Source organism: Ochotona curzoniae, unplaced genomic scaffold (genome assembly GCF_017591425.1).
Source record: "Ochotona curzoniae isolate NIBS_2020 unplaced genomic scaffold, NIBS_Ocur_1.0 scaffold_3223, whole genome shotgun sequence".
Classification (NCBI taxonomy): domain Eukaryota; kingdom Metazoa; phylum Chordata; class Mammalia; order Lagomorpha; family Ochotonidae; genus Ochotona; species Ochotona curzoniae.
Genome location: NW_024467108.1, coordinates 749,371 through 773,589, shown reverse-complemented (window position 1 = coordinate 773,589; position 24,219 = coordinate 749,371). Strand labels below are relative to the sequence as shown.

General features: G+C 39.7%; 3 protein-coding genes across 15 annotated transcripts in view; all 3 read right to left on the bottom strand.

Annotated features, from left to right (window-relative positions):
* The window catches only part of LOC121145374 (olfactory receptor 51I2-like), a 98,327-nt gene extending 95,539 nt beyond the window's left edge, over window positions 1–2,788 (bottom strand). For 9 of the 13 annotated variants that reach the window (XR_005882001.1, XR_005882007.1, XR_005881997.1 and 6 more), the window contains exons 1-2: window positions 2,656–2,788; window positions 1,741–1,798 (exon numbers count right to left, since the gene is read on the bottom strand). The gene's annotated coding sequence lies outside the window, so the exon portion shown is untranslated. The other 4 variants (XR_005882002.1, XR_005882008.1, XM_040964171.1 and 1 more) reach the window with 2 other exon arrangements.
* A 5,033-nt stretch (window positions 2,789–7,821) lies between these two features.
* LOC121145278 (olfactory receptor 51I2-like) lies at window positions 7,822–8,790 on the bottom strand. Its single transcript, XM_040964007.1, has one exon. The coding sequence runs from the start codon at window positions 8,788–8,790 to the stop codon at window positions 7,822–7,824; it is 969 nt and encodes a 322-aa protein (XP_040819941.1).
* Window positions 8,791–17,224: 8,434 nt separating this feature from the next.
* Window positions 17,225–18,177, bottom strand: LOC121145277 (olfactory receptor 51I2-like). The gene is given in 2 exon segments (XM_040964006.1): window positions 17,225–17,301; window positions 17,304–18,177. Coding segments are annotated over 2 exon segments (951 nt in total).
* Window positions 18,178–24,219: the final 6,042 nt, after the last annotated feature.

Genomic DNA, 24,219 nt, shown 5'->3' with positions numbered 1-24,219 from the left:
CAAATATTTTTTAAATCCATTACTCAGTCTACTTTGATAATCTCTGTACCTCAAACTCAGATATCAACATTTTTTTTTAAAGATTTATTTTTATTATTTTTTCATTGGAAAGGCGGATATACAGAGAGGAGAGACAGAGAGGAAGATCTTCCGTCCGATGATTCACTCCCCAAGTGAGCGCAACGGGCCGATGCTATGCCGATCCGAAGCCAGGAGCCTCTTCCGGGTCTCCCACATGGGTGCAGGTTCCCAAAGCTTTGGGCTGTCCTCGACTGCTTTCCCAGGCCACAAGCAGGGAGCTGGAAGGGAAGCGGGGCTGCCGGGATTAGAACCGGCGCCCATATGGGATCCCGGGCGTGCAAGGCGAGGACCTTTAACCACTTGCGCCACCGCGCCGGGCCCTATCAACATTTTTTTAAAAATTTATTTGTTGACATAAAAAGCAAAGCTAGAGACAAAGAAGGAGAAACAGAAATACAGAGAAAGAGAGAGACTTTTTCCACCCACCGGTTCATGTCATAAACAACTTCAATCACTGAGCTGAAGCCAGAAGCCTGATGTTTCGTTCAGGTTTCCCACATGAGTGCAAGCGTCCAACCACTTGGGCTGTCTTCTGCTATTTTCCCAGATGCATTTGCAGACAGCTGAATCAGAAATGGAACAGCTGGGAATCAAGCCAGTAACCAAAAGGAATTCTGCCTTGAGGAGAGACTAGTTCAGCAGTTACTACATGTGAAACAAATACCACCAACAAATCCTTTATTAACTCCTCATATTATTCTAGACATCACTTATATGTCTTCCCATTTCACAAAATTCTCAAAAATTATTTTCATGAATGTTTTTCATTCATGCATAGAGCTCCTGCTTCAGCTATCAGTTGTAACAGACCACAAATCACAAACATAACATACACAAAACTAAACTGTTTGTTATATCATCATACATGACCATTTTCTATAGCCCTTCTACCATTTAAGTTCATTAAATCTATCTATGTGCTCATGCCAACTAAAACCTAAAAGGCATCACAGATCTATCAGCCTATGGTCACAGCAAGTAAATCTGACTTTCATTCTTCATTTCCCTTCCAGTGGTTGGACGTTTCTCAGTATTTTTAACTAGAATACCTTCAGAAATTTCTTTTTTGATTACTTAGCTTGGTGTCATGCTGAGAAATCATTCCCTACAAAGCAACTAGATTACTCGGTTACAATACAAATAAAATTACATTCCTACTGAAAATCTATTGCTGGCTCTAAATTACCCTCTAAAACCAATCAAATAATAATTTTAACCCTTACCATGGCATACAGTAGCAGCAGAACTATCAAAAAAATTTGCCATTTTCCAACTAGTCTAATCACTTACATTTCTCTACTCCTATTTGTGTTTCCCTATTATACTTCTTACACATACTATTCCTCTTGGCTCTTATACACTTTAGAAACATATTGCATTATTACATCTTTGGCTAGTTATTCAATTAGTTTCTCTCTCGCCAATAAGGTTTGACATCCCATATTTGTGTTTCATTTTGTTTTATCCTCAATGTTTAAGCAGGTATTAATGACTATAAAGCTGGAGAGTTTTATATATTTCCCACCATAACTATATAAAATATTGATTTCATAGATAAAATACCTTAGGAAGATAGCATAATGAGCATTATTTTAAAGTTTAGAATGAATCAAGTAAGTAAAACAACTTCTTATACATATAAAATCCTAGTTGTCTCACCTTTGCCACATAATAGCTGTAACTTTTGTCAAATTCTTCATATCTTTTTTTTTTTCATCTATAGAATAGAAAAAGCACATAGAGTCAAACATTTAAATGCTGTATCCACATACCTGGGGAGAGTCATGTATTGAATAAATAATAACCAGCAATGCAGTGATTAAGACAGATATTTAGGGGTTGAGATTCCTGGGACTTTTCTCCAAATTTGTTCCCATTTTCAGATTCCAAATCCCAAATCACTAATTGTGTTCTTTTGTATCAGTATTTTATCTAGCTTGATGAGAATATTAGAGTATAAGTCAATCACTTTAAAGTTTTACAAAATTATCTCTGAGCCCAACCCACTCATACCATAGAGTAAAACTATAAGAGTGAGACTAAAATAGAAGCTAGCATCATGGCTCAACAGGCTAGTCCTCCGTTTTCAAGTGCCAACATTCCAAACAGGCACTGGTTCATGTTGTAGCTGCTCCGTTTTCAACCCCACTCCCTGATTATGGCCCAGGAAAGCAGCAGAGGGTGGCCCAAGTCCACCTTACACCCATGTGGGAGACCTGGAAGAAGTCCCTGGCTCCTGGCTTCAGATCTGCTCAGCTCCGGCTGTTGTGGCCATTTCAGAAGTAAACCGGTGGATAGAAGATCTATCCCTCTCGGTCTCTCCTTCTCTCTGTAAATTTGCCTTTCAAATGAACATATATCTTTTTAAAAATGAGACTAGAGTAGTAGGATAACAGGCAGCAATAGCAATAGCTATAAAGTGTAAATACAGGAACTGGAGGCAGAAGGAAAAACTCTAAGTCACAAAGAGCCTCTGCCTCTTCAGAACACTGCACCCTGATCACTTCAGGATTTGAAAAGGAGAATAAAATTCTCAACTCCAACTGTGAAAGCAGAACTGAAACCCTCTCTTACCTCCTCAGTCACGCTAGTAAATGGCAGCCATGAAGTGGGTGAGGTATGCACTCAGGAGAAACGTCCCAGACCCCTCATGCTCTGCATATAGCCCTGCCATCAGCCTCCACCCTCCCCCTGCTGTGAGCTCGGTAAATTGCTTCTGAAGCATCCCCTGGGTCTGATTATGGTTAAAGATGTGGCTGTGGTGATAGCAAGTGTGGAAAAGCTTTAGTGAACAGTTCGTCTGTTACCTGTCAATGCTCCTCCTGAAAGGTGTCAAAGAAGTTAAGATGAGAACTGGGTTGTCTTGGGGCAGTTAACGTGTTCAGCTCTTCATTTTTTACAACTGAGTCCCAAGAAGAATGTTTTCAGTAAATCGGCTACAGAAATGATTTGATGCTGAGATCCAATAATTATAGTTCCAGAAACTATGTCCCAACCCAGACAGTTTTCTAATAGTAACAAAGCAAAGCAGCAAATATAATTATAATTATTTACAGTCGGAAATAGAGTCATAATATTTTCCCGGGATGTGGTTTGCCTTAGCACTGAACATTCTGGGGAATGTCCAGCTTCCGTTAAGAGGACAATTTATCAGCCTACAGGCAAACCTGAACCCCAAACCATCTCTTTCCCTATCTACACGAGCATCGGGAAGAAAAGTTTTGATTTTTTTCATGTTTCAAATCTTTTATTTTTTTTAAATACAAATTTTATAGATATGGGTAAATGTGAAACAATATTGTGTGATAAGCATTTATACATATACAACAGGAGCTACTTACTATAAGAACCAGCTCGCTTTTCATTTGCCAGAAAGGAACTCTAGTGAAAGATGTGTAAGAGTCAGCCCTTGGAGAGGCTTTCCAGGCTCTGGGGGTAGGCTAACTTTAAAGCATGAATACAACTCTTGGAAAGAACTTTTGGGCCATCTTGTACCACGTGGAAACTATTATAATGGAGAAATCAAGGCTTTCAAAGGTAAAAAGTGTCCTAATTTGTACAGATTCACAGGCAGAGTTTGAACAAAATTATCCTGGTGTATATAGATCGAGATTATACCTCCTATACAAAATATTTTTACTGTCCAGCCTTGAGAACGACCAATATTCATTCATTGCCAATCAAGTAACGTGTAGGACACTTTATGAAAATAATTTATTATGTTCCAGATCAAAGAGTATTAGATTCTTCAATGCAAAATGAGCTTCAAATTTAGAGCAGTGGAGCTAATTTTAAAAAAATAAATAAATTTCCCTTCCTCAAGGAAAAACCAGAAGGAAAAACTTAATGTATGCCCATTTATGATATTTTGTTTCAAAATTTATAAAGAAGCACTACTGACATACAGAATTGTTTGAACACTTCTGTTAGTGCCTGCTTCTAGTGTCTGTATGTATATGTGTGGGTATGTGTGTGAGTGCGTATACACATGGGTGAGTGGGAAGGGAATAAGCAAGACAAAATGGCTCTTGTCATGTAGAAACAAATAAGTCTGCCTTCCTGTAACTGATCAGTAAAACTGTCACACCAAATTGAAAGAGAGAAATAAAGATATTCATATTTTAGATGCATTTATTTTATTGGAAAGTCAGATAAACAAAGAGGAGGAGATAGTGGAAGATCATCTGTCTGCTGATTCATTCTGCAAGTGGCCCCAATGGCAAAAGTGGAGCAGATCTAAAGTCAGGAACCAGAAGCTTCTTCTGGTTCTCCCATGCAGGTGCAGGGTCCCAAGGTTTTGGGCCATCCTCGACTGCTTTTCCAGGTCACAAGCAGGGGGCTGGATGGGAAGTGAAGCAGCTGGGACACAAACCGGTGCCCATATGGGATCCCGGTGCATGCAAGGCAAAGACTTTAGTCACTAGGCTACTGCACTGGATCCAATATCCATATTTTCAAAAATTATTCTCATGCATTAGAGATCTTGCTGATTTAATCTGATTACAATATAGGGCACAAAAATAGCTACCATTTATTAAACATGTATTATATGCCATAAGTTTACCAGAATCAACAGACACAATGAATAGTATTTACAAAAGACTTTAAAATTTTATCTAATTCTTATAGATGAGATGCTGAAATTCATCCTGGGGAAATACAGACACACCGATTTGTTGCAAGAAACAGGGATCAACAGGATAAACCCTTTCTCCCTGCTCATAGTGATTGAGGCAACAGGCTAAGCAATTTGTCATATGCACTTTTGCTTCAGAGAAAGAACTTTGAGTAGTAAAAGGAGAGACTACTTTAAAGGCAAAGAACTAACAAATCTGAGGATTAGGCTGGAACCTGAATGATAACATGGATACAGGCAGGTGAAGAGCTTAACAAGAGCTTATCAGTGGAAATGCTAGTCTTTAGAGGTGAGCAGAGATAACACTGGAAACCTCTATCGGGCAGCCAGTAGAGACACCCTTCCCTTTGGGACCCTCCTCCTGATCCTCACAGTTGCCTTCAGCTGAGTTTCTCTGTTCCCTTTCTCTCTCGCTCTTCTCTCCTATTATCCTTCTCTGTCTATATCACCTATCACCTCCTTGCTTTTCAAATAAGTGTAGATGTGCTATAGAAAAGCAGTAAAGCAGGTAACTAGAAAATGAATCTTCTCAAATCTTACTAACCAGAGACTATCAGCACTTTTTCCCAAATATTTTTCTAGACAAGTCTACACGGACATTGTTAAAACATTTATCAAAAAGTCATCACGTATTGATAAGATTTTAAGTATGTGTAATATTTGAAAATATTCCTTTACAATGATTTGTATATTTTCTAAGCTGTCCATACTAAAAATACTTCGTGGCAACATCTCTTGTTCTGTGAGTACAATCTTTGATGTTTTAACATTGAAGAGGATACGCTCCTCTCCTCATTTTCTCACTTTTCCATGACTTTTGATGGAAGGCAATCTTTCTTGCATAAAAATTCTGTATTAACCATAAAAATGGTCTGTAGGGTTACCAAAAATGTTCACAATTAAATATACTGAATTAAGAAGAACAGACACCGTCACAGCATATGTTTAATCTTTCCGTTTAGATGTATGCTGCCATATATATTTATTCAAGCTTATTTTTTAAACCATCAATAGTGTTTTAAAATACTCTTCTGTGAAATTTATCATTACAATCATTTTGGTATAAAACTATGGTTTTGAAAATTGAATAAAATATTGATTAGAATATGTTAATTTTTAATCACTACATTTATATTTATTACATCTTACTTGATAAATATCCTCAACTTTTAGTAATCTTTCCGATTAAGTCTTTGTGTTTTCTTGATCTGTAGATTACATCACTTGTTGATCATCATAATATGTCCATACTCATTCATTTATCTAATCTGTAAGGATCTACAGAAATTTAACATGTAATTAATATAATGCTAAATTTTGAAGATAAAAATTGACTCACTGTGTGATTCTCTCTTATCATATGTCAATATTTACCTACCAATATACCAGTCATTTTATACTTGTTACCTCTTATGTAACAAAAATGTTTGTTCATGAAACATTCATTATAGAAACATTGGCAGGATTAATTGAGCAGACATCGAGACGATCATGCTCAGTCTGGGTGGACATATCTATATTTCTAAATGTTCATCTTTTCCCTGTTTCTTAAATATTCATTAGTTTATTAGAAAGTGTTTCAGAGACAAAGGGAGAAACAAACAGATCTACGTGCTGGTTCGCGTCCCAGATGGGCATGATGTCCAGGGCTGAGCCAGGCCCATTCCTGGAGCCAGAAGCTCCATCGAGGTCTCCTGCATGGGTGGCAGGGGAGCAATAATTGTGGTCATCTGATGCTGCTTTTCTCAAGCAATTATTGGGGAACTGAATCAGAAACGAAGCAGCCAGAACATGAATTGATGCCCGTATAGGATGGCCACTTTGCAGGTGATGCTTTGCTCACCACTGTTTCCCCCCCCCCCGTTTCTACTGTATTTCTATATTCCATTACATAGTTTTGTAGGTACAGAGCTTCTTCTATTATATTTTGCATAGGACCAATTTCAGTCTAATAAAACGTTGCATTTTTCCAAGGTGGTGTTATATTTCGTGTCATTTCTGATTCCGAAACAATGACATTTTTTGAAGAAGTTTATGATGTAAATATGGAACAGCATATAATGAATGGAGAGGACAAAATGGCATCTAGGTTCTGTCTTATAATGCCACACAAACTATGTTAGCAACATAAAAGCATTAGAGCTTCTGTTGTAACACTGTTGGATGTAGGAAGGAGGAGTCTGGGTAGTGGACCTTCTGCACATGCTTCCAGGGTAGAGAGCCTAAAGAAAAGTCAGTGTCTGGCACATAGTGAGGGTTCAATAAACATAGTTTTGCTCAGTAATAGAAGGTAAGCATATTCAGGCAGATGAATGTAGCGAGATATTCCACATCACTGTGTGGAATAGAACAAAAGTACCGAACCTTAACGCAGGTTTGTTGCTTAGGTTACCACATGTAGTTTTGTATACCTGGCCAAAATAATTTCAGGATGAGAACAGTGGTTAAAGATAGCAAGACATAAAGATGGACACGTGCAGTTCTGACATTACTAAGACGCTGGCTTGATCCTCAGATGATGAAAGAATACAGACAGTGTTATCATGTTATCACACACACTAAATAATAAAATGTATGGATTTCAATTATTTAAAAATTCAAAAATTCAATTATGTTTATATGATATTACTCTAATTTTCTTTTAAAAGATGGCAAAGTATGCTATATGAAACAAACATTAGCAAACATACCTTGTGGAAGTATATATGTGTGTATGTGTAGGACAGATTTTTAAATAATCTCTTTCACAGCTGAAATACCATGGCAGTGTTTCTGTGCTAATAAGTACATTTCTGTGGTCTCTTCATTGTCCTCTCTACTTTTGGTCTTAATGACTAATTTGAAACAAGGAAGAAAAGGAAGCATATTGGGAAAATGAGGGACAGATTAAGAGGATATGTGTTTTTTTTTTTACATAAAGGAAATATTGTTTGGCAAGAAATAAAGAAGTCTCTAATGGCAAAACCCATTGCCTTTTATCATGTCTATTATCAGGCTGTCCTCCAATATTTCATAAACCAGTATGCAAATTAACAATAAAAGATCTTGTCAAAGCAGATATCAGAAAATCAAATTTCACAATTGGAATAAAAATCCTAAGACTATTAACTTTTCAGCATGTCTCCTGAACAGAACTTGTTTCCTATCAGTATCTTGTGAAGTCTACGACGAATCTCTTTTGTTTTAATGGAATATATGACAGGGTTGAGCATTGGGGGAACAAAAAGATACATCAGGGACATGAGAGTGTGTACATACTGTGGGGCATTCTTCCCAAAACGAACAACCATGGACACACTAACCATGGGAACATAGAAGATGAGCACTGCACATATGTGTGACACGCATGTGTTGAGTGTCTTTAGTCTCTCCTCCCGAGAGGCAATAGCCAGTACAGATCGAAGTATGAGTACATAGGAGATAAGGATAAGTACTGAATCCAGGCCAAATGTAGAGAGGACAATGAAGAGTCCAGTGACACTATTGATGGTAATGTCTCCACAGGGTAGTCGAATCAGGTCTGGGTGCAAGCAGTAAGCATGGGAGAGTACGTTGGCCTTGCAGAAAGGTAACCTCTTCAAAAGCAATGGCAGTGGGAAAACCACACTGAAACTACGAATAATAACACCCAGGCCCATACGTACCACATTAGCATCAGTGAGCACCGTGGCATAGCGCAGAGGGTTACAGATGGCCACATATCGGTCAAAACTCATCACCAACAGGATCCCAGACTCCATGACAGAGAAGAAATGAATGAAGAACATTTGGGCCATGCATGAATTGAAACTGATCTGCTTTAAGTGGAAGCAAAATGTGGCCATCACCGTGGGAAGTGTGGACAATGACACACCCAGATCATTCACTGACAGCATGGACAGGAAGTAGTACATGGGCTGGTGCAAGCTCTGCTCTTCCTTGATAATGGAAAGAATAAGAGCATTGCCTGCAATGGAGACCATGTAGAGGGCCCCAAGGAGCACAAACATCCAGTGCTGGGAGGCCTCCAGCCCCGGGAGTCCTGTCAGGGTGAAATGAGGCAGCCCTGAGCCGTTGTGGGCATGACTTGCCATGCTGGGATTCCTGCTTCGAGTCCAGGGCCACTGTCCTGTAAGACAGACAGACACTTTGATACACGCCCCTGCTGGTAGTTTAAGGGTCTGTTATTTAATACAGCTTCTCATTTGAGGGCATTGATCAATGTTGTTCACCAAGTGACTCATCCCTGCAAGTCATTGTTTCTAAAATTTCTGAAATGCTCTATTATTTCACTTGGTCTAGTTGGCAAGACAGTTCACTGTGCACTCCTTCCACACATGCCTGCCATCTCACATCCGTTAAACTAACAGCTCATGTCTCTGTCAGTCTGTAGCTATGACTTTCTTCAGGATTTCAGAGAAGCCCTCTCCTCGTTGCTCCTTCCTTAGCAATTCTACTGTTTTCCTGAGCAGAGTTTATTCAGTGGATCATAATGTCCGCCTTTCCACTCTCACTCCACAAGACTTTCAGCTCCGAAAATCCCATGTTTTCTCTCAGGTTTCCCATCTGTTCATGTGATCAAAAATTTAAATGAACAGAAAGACACATCCACAAGGATAACCTTTCACACATTTATCAAATTGCACAGCACTTTCACATTTTTACATGTTTGTACATTCTTCTATCCATTTAGGTTATATGTCATTTATCCGCCTGAACAATTTAACTTAATGAGGATAATTTCTTAATAATTTAGTTCAGAACTGAACAATAATTAACTCCTGAAAGATAACAGATTAATAATTTATCTGTACCAGAGAATCACTTCTTTTTATTTTCAAATTTTATTTACCTGTGGAGAGAGGGACTTGAAAAAATGTAGAGATGATGATACATAGACGACAAAGTTGTTATCTGTTGGCTTATTCCCCATGACCCACAGTCGTCAGGACAAAGAGAACTCAGTCCAGGTCTTACACATAAGTAGTAGGGACCTGTACCACTCGAACCATTACCTGCCACTTCCCTGGATGTGTGTTAGCCAGAAGTAAAACTGAGAACAAAGCCAAGATTGAAACCTAGACCAAGTGGACCTCCCAGCTATTGTCTTGACTGCCAGCCCAAATGCTCATCCTGGAATTTCTTGTTATCTGCATTCTCTGTCTTTGTACAGTATGATTATAAAGCCTGAGAATGAGCAGTAAAAGGCAAACATCATTTGCATTTCTTTTCCTTTGTCAAGCACATAAAGTCAAGAACCATCATGAAAATATCAAGCCCAGTGTGCCTCTGGCAGCATTTATACCCATCTCATTCCACCTTCAAGAGCAACTTAGGGTCAAAGATGTCATGTTAGTATACCATAATAATGGCCTTGCTCATCGCTGATTCATCTTAAATCCAAGAAGCAGTCTACTAAAAATATGATCAAAAATAAGATACTCTAATTAGAAACCTCATCATCAAAGGATCAGAACCAAATACTAATGACAGTACTAAGTCAATGTTCTGGTCTCAAATATCAAAATTCTTTTCTCGCTCAAGATACTCAGATAAGTCTACTCATTTTCACACAAACTGAAGCGCAGCTCTCAGCTCCCAGAGGTTGCTCAGCTGCTGTGAACATGCATCCATCATCCAAGGTTAAGATCTGAAGATGTGCTCCTTGGACACTTGACCATTGTCAGTAGCAGTGACCCTCTCAGAGCCCAAAGAGCTAAGCTTGCATCTCCTGCAGCGTCCCCTTCTCTGCTCCTCTGCGTTACGCACTTGTGAAGTTGATTTCCTCTCATCTCACAAACGAGAGGAATTCAGCTCTCTCTGTTCTGTGCACAGTTTCTACTGGGCTGAGTGTAGTACTTTGATTTCACCAGTGAGCTACTCAGTAAGTTACTCTATCTTTAGAATTTTGGTCCCTTTATTGTAAATTGGAGATGCAAACAAAAACACTTAATGAGGCTGTAAAAACCCAAAAGTTAGGAAAACTATAAGGATGAATGATTTCATAACCTACTTCTACAACCTGCCGTGTAACCTCTCCTCCAGGCTTTCATCTGCCTTTGCACTCAGCATTCCTCCATCTTTTCTTCTTAAAATACAAACATGCCTTCATGTTCTTAATTTCTCCTGAGTTTGTCTTTGTATGCAGTATTACAGACACCTTAATTTTGGAGTCTTTATATGATGTATGGGTGTGCCAAGTAGGATACAAAGCAGCCAGGGTCATGGTAGGCACTTCTTGAAGTTATTTTTGTTTAAGTACAGAGTTGTTCATCTATGTCAAAACTATGGCATGATGCAGTATCCCTGTGTAAAGTAAAAAGCCTAGTGACATGTCAGGAATTAAGAACAGCTGTTGAAAATCATACAACTTGGAAGACGGTAAAGGGGATAGGGGGAAGAACCACCTCGAAATAGGAGAAGTCCTTCCTCCTTCAGATCTCCTAATTTGCAGGACTGAGAATTTCCACATTGCCATTGGAGTATCCCATTGTTTGAATGTGGCGCATCTAATGTTCCAATACTTACCTGAGAACTCTATGCAGAGAAGGTGCAGAAAAAATAATAGAATACTGGGTGCTTGGCATGCACAGCCCATGGCCCCAATTACCACTGCAACTCACCGGCCTGAGAAATATATAGTTGCCTCCAGAAGCCCCTGAAACTGTTACAGCATCAGGTGCTGATAGACCTCTGGGGATACGAAGCATCTACAGGGCTCCACACCTTGTTGAATGAGTATGTGCATCTCTCAGAGGAATACGTCACAGTGGGACTGATCAAAAATAGAAGGGATCTGCAAGGATTGTGTTTAAACTCGCATTACAGAACTGGAGCCTACAAAGGGAAGGGGCCACCTCAAACATCTCAAACTTTCAAGGCTTGCTAGTTCATAATTAAAAGTAATGTTAGGTCTTCTAATTCAGTTTATGTGCTTCCCACTATTCAACTACAGTGAATATACACAAAAGGCATCAATTTCTTTAGAGTGCTTAAATCTCTTTAATTTCAGCACTTAAATGCGTTAAAACATGCAAAATTTGGGCCCAGCACAGTGGCCTAGCAGCTGAAGTCCTCACCTTGAATGTGCCAGGATCCCATGTGGGCACCGTTTCTAATCCCGGCAGCCCTGCTTCTCATCCAGCTCCCTGCTTGTGGGAAAGCAGACAAGGATGGCCCAAAGCCTTGGGACTCTGCACCCACGTGGGAAACCTGGAGGAGGTTCCTGGCTCCTGGCTTCAGATTGGCGCAGCACCGGCCATTGGGCTCATTTGGAGAGTGAATCATCGGATGGAAGATCTTCCTCTCTTTCTCCTCCTCTCTGTATATCTGACTTTGTAATAAAATCAAATAATTTTTTTAAAAAGACATGCAAAATCCTCACATGATCAAGCAAAAAGTCGACACAGTGCTAACAGTAAGCATTATGAGAAGCACCAACGTGCTGTTTCATGGTGAATATATTGACATTTACTTCCAGCAGCTCAAGGAGACTGGATGGTCTCTGGATGTACTTCCAGCCCACACCACTAGGTGGCCCCAGCTTTGCTCACAGAGATCTAGTGTGATTCCTAGTATGGTTCTAGAACAATGGAGCATGAGCGCATTCGACTACTTGAGCCTGTTCACAAGAACAGGTCAACGAAGCCAAGACTGCCTATCAGATGTGGATCATAATCAGACACCTGTCATGGTGAGAACATCAGTATAGTAACAGTTCTCTTCCCCAGATATTGCAAATAGTCTCACGTGTAACTCTAAACTGGCAAATGGTTCCAAAGGCACAATTCCAGTACAACTGTTCAGATGTCTGTGGTGACATTTGCATCCCGATTCAGAGGGCCTGGGTTTAAATTTTATCTCTCCAATTTATTGTTAATGTCCACTGTCACAAAGCAAGCACTGGATGCTTGTCACCCAAAAGAGCAGCTCAACTTAACATCTGGGCCCCGGTTTTAGTTTAGGACTGCATCGAATGTTATTGGTGTTTTGTGAGTGAACCAGTGGAATCAACACTGTGCATGCAAGCAGGTGGCATGTCTGTCTTTTTTCTTGAATATTTACAGAAAAAATGGAAGAAAAAAATAACACTTTGTATACATGTGGGAGTATGATTATTTCATTACCTTCAATTATTCATATACTTTCTTTTTTCCATAAATTATTTTTATCTTTCGATGATTTTTTTTTTTGATGGTTGATTAGGGTGATAAGCATCAAGGGCTACAAGAAGGTGGGTGAGATCACCATTTACACAATCTCCTTTTTGTCCTTCCTGTATCTGGGGAAGCGGGGGAGATAAGGAGAGAAGCCGCACCCAGGCTCCCAAACATCTCTGCAACCTGGGTCCAGCAACCTGATACCACCCCCAGGTCCCAGATGTTGAGCATGCTCTGAGGGTCCTGCTCAAGAGGTTTTGATAGTTCAGCAATTCTGAATTACTGCCAGTCTAGCCACACTAAGCATGAAGAAATCTCTCCAGAATCCACTGGTTGACATAGTCCACCTTAGAGTCTCTGTTTGCCCAGTCACTGCCAACTCTGCTGGGATAGTTGATCAATTTGTTCTGTCCTCCGTCTTCTGTTGTGGTACCAGGTGTAGTCTGCAGACTCCAAGGTACTGCCATATCCTCCATGTGCACCTGGCCATGCTGTCCACTGCTCCATCGAAGCCACTGAAGAGGCCCAGCTCTGACACATACAATCCATGATCAGACCATGGAACCTGAAATTCTCTCCATGGTTATAATTCTGAGTCCAATTGATTCAGTTGGGGGCATCCCCAAAGAAACTTCATCTGAGATGATCCCAGACCTGATTTTTGTGTGTGCATGCCAGTTCAGGGTCCAGCACAGTCCATTGCCCCAATCAGTTTAAGCACACACTAGTGGTTGCAATTGCTGGGTCAGTTCTGTCTCCAGCCCTGTCTTCTACACAAACCAATGGGTGTTGCAGCCCAGCCCGATCCTGCCCACTACACACTCAACCTGCACGTATGCAGTGGGAGCTCTAGCCTAGTCAGAGCAACCCACAATAACTCCCACCAGCCCTCCTCCAGCCCTGATTTCCCATCTGTCCCACAGATGCCCATTCAACTCATACATGTCAATGGGCATTGGGGCCTAGTTCAACCCAACCATCCCCATTATCCAGCCCACACACTGGCCAGCAGGTGTCACTCTCTGTCTAGTCATGCTTGCCCCAGTCCAGCTTCTCATGCTCACCAGTTAGAAATGGCAACCGAAGAGGGATGTACCCATTGTTTCACTACTTGGCCCCCTCCCATTCCTGGATCTTGCACTTTCCAGGTGGTTCTGCAGTTTGACGGAATTTGCTCCCTGTGCCAGTATCTGCCAGCTGATGCTGCAAAAAAAAGCCCAGCCAATCCACACCCACTCTGACTTATGCAAGCACCAGAAGAAAGAGTCAACCCAGCCTGCCATTTTCCTAATCCAGCTCAGATGAGACCAACAGGTATTGTAGCCCTGCCGGGCTTGGTCTGCCCCCAGCCCATCTCACACCCAGACACAGTTCACACATGGCTCCACAAGGGCAGAGACCTAACCCAGCCTGTCCTACACTTACCCTGATTCTTATGAGCACCAATCCAAGTGCTACAGTCTAGCCCAGTCTGGCACACCCAAGACCCAGTCCACACTTGTGCCATGGGACACTGCAGCCATGTCCAGAACAGATCTCAGCCCCAACTACAGGCCTCACATTCACCAGTGGGAATCACAACCCAGCCAGGCCATCCCCTTTTCACCCCAACCAGGCCTGTTCCCAGCCACAGATTTTGTGTGTGCCAGTGGTTGTTCTGACCCAGCTTGACATAGCTCCTTATCTGCCTTGGCCTTTGCTTTTGGATGCTGTAGTCTGGTCTGACCTGGCCTGCTCCTGGTCCCAATCCTTGCTGGAGGGTTCTGCAGCCTGGCCCTGCTCAGTCTGCTCCATCCCTGGCTCATGCAAACCAGTATGTGTGATAGCCTAACTTAGCATGACCTGTACTCCAACCTGGTTTCTACACTTGCTAGTTAGCTAAGGTTTGTTTGACTCTGCCTGGTCTGCCCTCTCGGAAAACCAACCGACATATTAGTCAACAATTGAAGCTACCTTGCCCGACCTAAGCGATACCCAGGCCTCGACCACATATTTACCAGTGGAAGCTATGTCCTACCAGGGGAGTTTCCTAAGTTCCCCCATCAGGCCCAATCCCAGGCCCAGATCTCACACATGCCAGCAGGTGCTAGGCCCTTGCCCGGCATAGCCTGCCCCTCCATCATGGCCTTGTATGAGCCTGTTGTTCTTCAATTATTCATATATTTTTATGTCATAATTTTCCCCCAAAAAAATCAATTAAATCAGGAATTAAATTTACTCATGGAACACCCAGCATTAATTTTTAAAATATTTCAAATATAATACACAGGGTTTGTACAAGCTATCTTCCATTTGATTATACTTTTCAGAAACTGGTCTATTTTAAAGGATTGGCCTTGCACTTTTCCATTTACATGAATTTATCTTGGTTTTTAAATTGATTTTTAATTTATTTTCTGAAAGACAGAGTTATAGACAAAAGGAGAGACAGAGAGAGGTATTCCGCCTACTGGTTCACTGAGCACATGGATGCATTGGCCAGAACTGAGTTGACCTGAACCCAAGAGCTTTTTCTACATCTCTCATGTGAGTGCAGGGCCCCAGGACCTGAGCCATTCTCTGTTGTTCTCCCAGGCCATTAGCAGGGAGCTAGCTCAGAAGCATATCAGTCAGGACTAGAAATGGTGTCCATATGGGATGTGGGTGCCACAGCTAGAGGATTAGCTTGCCATACCATCACACCAATCTTACATTGTTTATTTTAAATTTTAGCTACTGAAAATTTTTATAAAATGTTGTTCTTTTTAGTCTTAATATGAATGTTTAATTTATGCTATGCCATTTCTGTGTTTTCTTTCAAAAGGGTATGCTCAAACTCTTCCAAGAATTTTGTCAAATTACATCATTATATTTCATGTTTTGTTTCAATTGTCCCACTTTATAACTTCCTTCCTTCTATGTTTGCTAATGTACACACACACACGCAACTTATGTTTGTAAAGCATTGCTTAGAAATGATGTCATTTGACATATTTTACATACTATTACTCTAATTTCAGTTTTAAATTTACTTTATAGTGAAATAAATGCTTGTTAATGTGAATAAATGTTGGCATGCACAGTTTTTGGGTATATGGGCATCTTGGCATAGCTTTAGCATCTCTTTCTGTAGTCTTTGGGAACAGGATCTCTTCCCCATTATGGTAATGTTTTCATGGTAATGATTTCCAGTGTTACAATTCATTTTATTCTTAGTTTTATTAACATGAAGAGATCTCATAGAATTCTAGGAAGATAAACATAATCCCTTACCTCTCATACACTCTCCCTCAAACCTCCTCCTTCCTTCCTTGAAAAAAAATTTTTTTTCAAAACCATAATTTCAACACTTTGTAATCACAGGCTTAATTTATGGCTACCTAGAATATTTACCAAGTATGACTCATTTTAAGCAGGGATGCTTTAACAAACATATGATGAAAATGAGGGATTGGTTATAAAGATATTTTTATTTAAATCATGTGAATCTTTTTTAATTTTTGAAAAAGCATTCTTAATTTACATTACAGTGAAAAGCATAACGCTCCACTAAATAGAAAGCTCCATACGTGAAGAGTAAAAAGTGTGGAATGAGCAGGACTCTAGGCACAGGTTATACATAATTAGATGAAAGCATGAGCATTTCACACATGGCAAATTTTTAAACAATCACATATCATTAGAGATGCAGTCGCACACAATGTATCATCATTGATTTGACATACGTAAATGACAAAGCTTTACAAAACTGTCTTTGCAGCAATACTAACACGAAAAGGCATTTCTATCTCCTTGTTATCTGCATTGATTTTCTTTTTGTTTCTAAAAGTTTAGTTTGCACAACAAGCAAGAAAGAAAGAGGGGAGAGAAGAAAAACTCATCACTATGTTTTAGAATTGTGTCTGTGGTTTCATTGTGCTCTCTTTATACTAACATCAGCCTAACATGAGAATTGATTAGAAAAGTGTTGTAATAACTATCATGCTTAGCCATGACCCTGAAATCTAATGTGTTAATAAATTTCTAACATAAAAAAAGAAATTGGGCAAATGTAGTTTGACAACCTATAGCTTCTTTTCCCTTGGCAAATCTGTTGTTTGAATCAAAACAGGTGTCCAGGTGTCATCAGCTACCTGAGGAATGCTGTTAATCAGACAGTATCCTAAAGAATGTTACAAGTATATTGTCATAACACATCAAAACTCAAATATGGAAGAAATCAGTGGAGGGGAGGGAATTAGGAGAAGAAGAAGGGAAATTCCAGTACTATGGAGTTATAACATAAAATAAAAAATAAAATTAATTTAAAAAGAGACTTACTAGGAGAAATTAAATTAAGAAAATCAAACTGGAAAAAACCTCAAATTTGCAAAAATCAAGGCAAATATGCTCAAAATTTGGACTTTTCAAACTTAGTTCTGAGTAATATTTTGCAAACCCTCTGACGAATCTCTTTTGTTTTAATATGACAGGGTTGAGCAATGGGGGAACAAAAAGATACATCAGGGACATGAGAGTGTGTACATACTGTGGGGCATGCCTCCCGTAACGAGCTGCCATGGACACACTAACCATGGGAACATAGAAGATGAGCACTGCACATATGTGTGACACGCATGTGTTGAGTGTCTTTAGTCTCTCCTCCCGAGAGGCAATAGCCAGTACAGATCGAAGTATGAGTACATAGGAGATAAGGATAAGTACTGAATCCAGGCCAAATGTAGAGAGGACAATGAAGAGTCCAGTGACACTATTGATGGTAATGTCTCCACAGGGTAGTCGAATCAGGTCTGGGTGCAAGCAGTAAGCATGGGAGAGTACATTGGCCTTGCAAAAAGGTAACCTCTTCAAAAGCAATGGCAGTGGGAAAACCACACTGAAACTACGAATAATAACACCCAGGCCCATACGTACCACATTAGCATCAGTGAGCACCGTGGCATAGCGCAGAGGGTTACAGATGGCCACATATCGGTCAAAACTCATCACCAACAGGATCCCAGACTCCACGAAGGAAAAGAAATGAATGAAGAACATTTGGGCCATGCATGAATTGAAACTGATCTTCTTTAAGTGGAAGCAAAATGTGGCCATCACCGTGGGAAGTGTGGACAATGACACACCCAGATCATTCACTGACAGCATGGACAGGAAGTAGTACATGGGCTGGTGCAAGCTCTGCTCTTCCTTGATAATGGAAAGAATAAGGGCATTGCCTGCAATGGAGACCATGTAGAGGGCCCCAAGGAGCACAAACATCCAGTGCTGGGAGGCCTCCAGCCCCGGGAGTCCTGTCAGGGTGAAATGAGGCAGCCCTGAGCCGTTGTGGGCATGACTTGCCATGCTGGGATTCCTGCTTCGAGTCCAGGGCCACTGTCCTGTAAGACAGACAGGCATACACATTGATACATGCCTCTGCTTGGAAGTTAAGTCAGGATTCCAACCAAGGGTCTGATCTATAATACAGTCACGGCTTCAGGACATTAATCAATCTCATTCACCAAATCACTCACTCTTGCATTTCATTGTCACTAAAATATCTGTAATTATCTTGGATGCTTCGTTTTATCCAGTGAGCAAGACCAGTTGCTTTGCACTCCTTAAATCTGTGCCAATTACGTCTCATAAAATAGGAGCTTATTTCTACAGCCGTGTCTTTGTTTGAGACTTAATACAACATTCTTTTGATTACTGCTTCTGTTATTTTCTAGGCAAGCAACTTGTTTCATCAATCACAGTTTTTACTCTTTCCATCCGTTTATGTGAATTAAACCCCACCACCTAACTACAACTCTACACCCCATACTCCTTTGTTTTTTCTCTGGTTTCCCTTGATCCGTTTAACATAAATGGATGGGAAGGAATTTTTGCACAAGATTTTGTTTCCATCTCATTCCTTCTTTCCATCATCGATGACATTTCTTATCTGCCAGAACAATTTTACTGAAAATGATATAATTTATTTCAGAGCCAAACATGTACTTGCTTCCTGAAAGTCACCAGTTTAATACCCATTTATCTATACCACAAAATTGATTATTTTTATTTTTACATTTTTCTTAGTTTCACATCTGGGAGTCAAATTATTGAATATATAGACACACACAAGTACCAAAAGACAGAGAGAAGCACCCACAACGTGCTAATTTACTCCACAAGGCCCACAATGGTCAGAAAATGGCATGGCCAAATTAAGAACAATATTTCTGTCCAAGTCTTCCATTTGGGTAGCTTTGACCCAACCACCTGAACTGTCAACTGGTGTTTCTCTGGGTGTGCAACCTGGAATTGGAAGCAAAACCTATACTCCAACCAAGGAACACTAAAATAGAATGTGAGTGTTCTAAATCCTTAACCTTAAGCCAAAGGTTTTGCCCAGAACTATTTCCTATCTGAATTCTCTGTCTCCTTCAATAATATTGTTATGCCCAAGATAGACCATCAAAACTCAACTTCACTTTTTTGCTTTTCCTTTCCCTACACTGTTAAAGAATTAACAAAATGTAAACACCAACCCCAAAATGCCTGTCAATGCCTTTCTCCAATTCATTTCACCTGCTGTATCACACATCAGAACCAAAATATCACACTTGTATACCATAAAAATATAATATGGGATACCCCAATAGCATAATAATAGCCTCTTGGAAAGCTTTCTGCATTTCTCTGACACACTGGACTCTTTTCCAAAGAAAATTTGAAAACACAGTGTTCTGATGAGAAACCTCATTACCCAATGATCAAATAAACGCAAACACACTAACCTAGGCACTCTAACACCAATACATCAACAGATTTAACATCAATACAAATCCAAAAAGCTCTTCCTCACACCTCAATGTATCCAAGCTGGTCTAGTTATTATACACACTTGATCTGTCACTTCCAGCTATCAGAGTTTGCTCAGGCTATGTGAACACACACTTCCATCCATCTCCAGGACTGAGATCCTAGGGCACTCCTACTGGAACACTTGATTGACATTATCATCAGAGATGATCCCTCTTCATCACTCACGAATGTAAGCCTGCATCTTCTGTGCTATCTTGAATAAGGTTTTGTCTCCCCTCATCTCCCACCACCTGCAAGAACTCATCCTTGTCTTATGCATAGACGCGTTCCCTGCTACACTGCTTAGTGCAATGGATTGACAGAAATACTTGGTAATTACTCAGCTTTTGGATTTTGTTCTCTTCTTTATATTTATAAATGGTAAAATATTTTAATGAGATCATAAAAGCTAAAAGTGCAAAGTTAAGAAACTTGTTAGGATCCGAGTTTTTTTTAAAAAAACTGAGTTCTAAAACCTTCTCTATACCCTCCCTTTCAACATTTCATCTGTTTTTATTCGCTAGCTTGTACTCGGCTGTCCTTTCTTCTCAAGATGCAAGTTTTCTCTCATTGTACTACTTTAGGACCCTCTTTTTTCCTGCCTTTAATTTTTCCAATACACTTTATTTTACTTGGGTACCCAATGAACAGACAACGTTAATTTGGAGTTTTTCAACACTAACTAGGGTCCTGAAATGCAACTTAAGAAAATACCCAGTCTTTATATATATATTCCTTGAAAGCAAACAATTCTGGGAGAAAGTTAAAGACTGTTCATTCATATCAGATCACCAACTTAAAAAAAAAAAATGCAATGTAATGGAGCATACCTTCTGAGAAAATAATGTATAAAGTAGATAATTTGGTGACATTTCCAAGACCAAGAAAAATAAAAAGGTATAAATCATATAATTTGAAATGTGATGAAGGGAATTAGCATGCAGATAGCATGCAGGGCGAACCCAGCTCAGCTATGGGGAGCCGCTCCTCCCTCACGTTGCCCAGTTGCAGCACTCGGGATTTCTAGGAAGCCAGTTCAGTGTCCTAGGCCTGAATATGGAGTACTTGATGCTCCAATTTACCTACCTGAGAGTTCTATGCTTAGAGGTACAAAAAAATGAGAGAATGTTAGAGGCTTCGCCTGGCTTGCCTACATGCCCAGTTACCTTGAGGAATATATGAGTGCATCCAGGAAGCACTTTAAAGCAAAGCAAGCAGGTGCGCACGGACTTTGGGGACATCCGCAGTCCTCCACTTCTCCCTGGTGCAGTGTTTCATGTCTCACGATGTGTTGCAGTAGGAGTGACCACACATGGAAGGGACCCATGAGGATTGTAGTGAGGCTGTTATTTTACAGAAGAACTAGGTACCATAAGGTGAAGACGTAATCTCGGGCAGCTTGTGAGTGGAAGGATGATGGTTAATCCTGGGTCTTCTAATTCAGCAAACTCACATCCCATTATACAGCTCTGATCAGTACCCACAAGAAAAGCCAGTTCCACCAGAGTATTTAAATCTCATGTAAATTAATGTCAGAATTCAAACTTACTAGGCCATATAAACATTTCTCCTGGATCATGCAGGAAACACCCTATCTTCACAATAAGCAGGTTAAGGTGCCCTAGCATGCTGTAGCTGAACATACATATATTGCATTCACACATACATATGCTGCATTCATACAAATTCAAATTACAGAAAAGAGTTGCCATGGTTAGGAAGTGTGGAGGGAGTTGCATTGTGCTGTTCTCTTCATGAATGTTTGTGGAATATTTAACAGAAATCAGTTGCTTAAGTTTGGTGTTGGGTGTACCTAGCTTTGGACCTAGGTTTCAATAATTACCTTGAGAAAATATATTGTCTACTTACTGCCTTATTTTTTTTTACCTATAAAATGGGTAATAATCATACATACATTACATAATGATTGAGATGATTATATAAGAGCTCAAGAAAATATATTTAGCTTTTTGGCTAAAGACAAACACTCAATGGGTGTTAGTAGTTACGTTCAACCATCAAACATAAGATTCTGGATATCTTTTGGAAAGAAATATTCACCTAAACATAACCGCAAATACATAGCATAGCTTGAACAGCTTACTCCTGTGAAAGCAATACAGATACATTTGGAAGGAATGAGAATGCTTAGTAATACGAGACTCAAATTTGAACCAATTCAGGAGGGATAACTTTTAAGTCATCATTAGAAAGCATGTCTCCATAACTAATGTCTGTGTGAAGCTACGCGTTTTCGTGTACTAGCCTTCCAAGTACCCAGCTCACAGACAAATCAGACCATTATCACACATCTTCACACAAATCATGCTGATTCTCATTGCAAAAATAACAGCAAATAAAATGAGTCTTGAGGAATAAACATGGACTCATCAGAATTTTACATTCACTATTTGTTTGTCCTAAGTTTTCCTCCTTAAGAGTCCCTTATCAGGGCCTGGTTCATTAGCCTAGTGACTAAATCGTTGCCTTGAAACCACCAGGATTCCATATGGTTGCCAGTTTGTGTCCTGGCTGCTCCAGCCCCCTACCTATGACCTGTGAAATCAGTAGAGAATGGCCCAAAGTCTTGGGACCCTGCACCTATGTGAGAGACCAGGAAGAAGCTTCCGGCTCCTGGCTTCAGATCAGCAAACTCCAGCCATCGTGACTAGTTAGGAATTAAACCAGCAGACAGAAGATCTTTGTCTCTCCATCTCTTTGGGAATCTGACTTTCCAATAAAAATATCTTTTTTTAAAAAGAAGAGTTCCTTATTTAAAATAAAATACTGTTTATGTAAAGGCCATAATCCCTACCTTCAAAATTTACAATATAAAATCAATGTTAAAACAGGTGCTACTAGTGTTCCTCAATATTAGCCATTTTTTGTCTTGAGAATGTAAATAAATAAGTAAATCCATAGCCAACAGGGAGACTCTTCGAAAAAAAAAAAAAAAAACTGTTCCACAAGCACAGGGAAAAATTTAGAGTTGAATAATGGAGAGAGATTCAACATATTGTAGAGTAATCTGAAGCTGTCCCCAGGTCTGTGTAATAGCTCTCTTGACCCTCAGAAAATAAACAGTTATTATGGTGACTATGGGAAGCAAAATGCCTCTCAAAAGATATGATCAGTGCTCCACATCCAGGACCCTGGGTGCTGCGGCAGCCCGGAGGCTGAGTGTGGCTTCTCCTCTTGTCTCGCCCCTTCACCCCCTAACTCCACCAAGATAGAGAAGAAGATAAGGAAGGTGTGAAAACAGTGGTCTCATTTGCTTTCCCATAATAGAAACATCGTCAAAAAGTAAAATTTGTAAAAAGGTATATTTAGTTCAAATCTGTCAATACATTGTGTTTTCTGAAAAGTGATTTTGGAGATAAATTAGGACTATACACCTTTAGATAGGGATTTTTTTTTCTTTCAGATTATCTTTGTGGATCTGACCTAATAACAGGGGCCCTTGAAAGCATATAACTTTTTTCAGTCCGTAAGCAAAAAACACAGAAAGATAAGTCAGAGACTCAAGGCATGAGAGGCACTCAGCCGTCATTACTTGAAGGAATCAGGCAGAAACCACAAGAAGCATGGTGCACAGTTTTTAGGAGTGAAGACTACCCACCAGCTAATATCAGAACCACAGTCTTCCCATCGCAGACAACTCAACCAAGCTGAATCATTGGCCTCAATGGGTTTCAAGACATAACCTTACCCCAAATGCTGACCTATGATAATGTGAGATATCTTTAAGATAATAAGAATCTTTAAGATAATAAGAATTATCTTTAAGATAATAATATCTTTTATGATAACAAGGAAAAAATACTAGTGATTAAACCGCATGATGAAGATGGGCAAAAATAGACCTGATATGACAATGCAAACACAAGCGTGCAGGCATAAAAGACAATACAGTGGAAAAGGACAGGTAACAGAGTAGAGGTAAGGCTAAGGCTTACAAAGTGACTCAGAAAGTTGGTAGATATTAATCTGTAAGTGCTGTGAATAGTGAAAATGATGGGCCTGAAAAATTAGGAGAAATGGGATTTTCCTACCACTGCTATACCTGGAGGAAAGCAGACAGAGACAGAAAGTTGAATTATCCCATCTGAGAAAATCAACATTCTTTTGAAATAAGATGTAAGTACGAGTATAAATTGGAGCAATTGATATAAGTGGAATAACAAGAAGATAATGGAATAAAATGAGAAACAAAGGCTCATATAGTCAGTATCTAGAAGTTATTAACAATTTGACATGTTCACTGAAATCATATTTATAACTTCCTCAAATATATCCATCCTTTAATCACATCAATTTTGATTAAAAGTTTATGATTCATCTTAATCTTTCTCAGGAATCCACTTGTCTCTGATTTTACACAAGATGTCTTCCAAATCTGTATGCAGCTATTATCAAGGAATTAGCCCAACATTCCTCCTTGGTTAAAATTCTGTTTCCTGGACACATTTCTGCCTTTTCATAATTTTTCCATGATTTTTTTTTTTTGCTCAAGGGTCTTTCTTTTTAATAGTTTTCTTTAGGATATTATCCTCT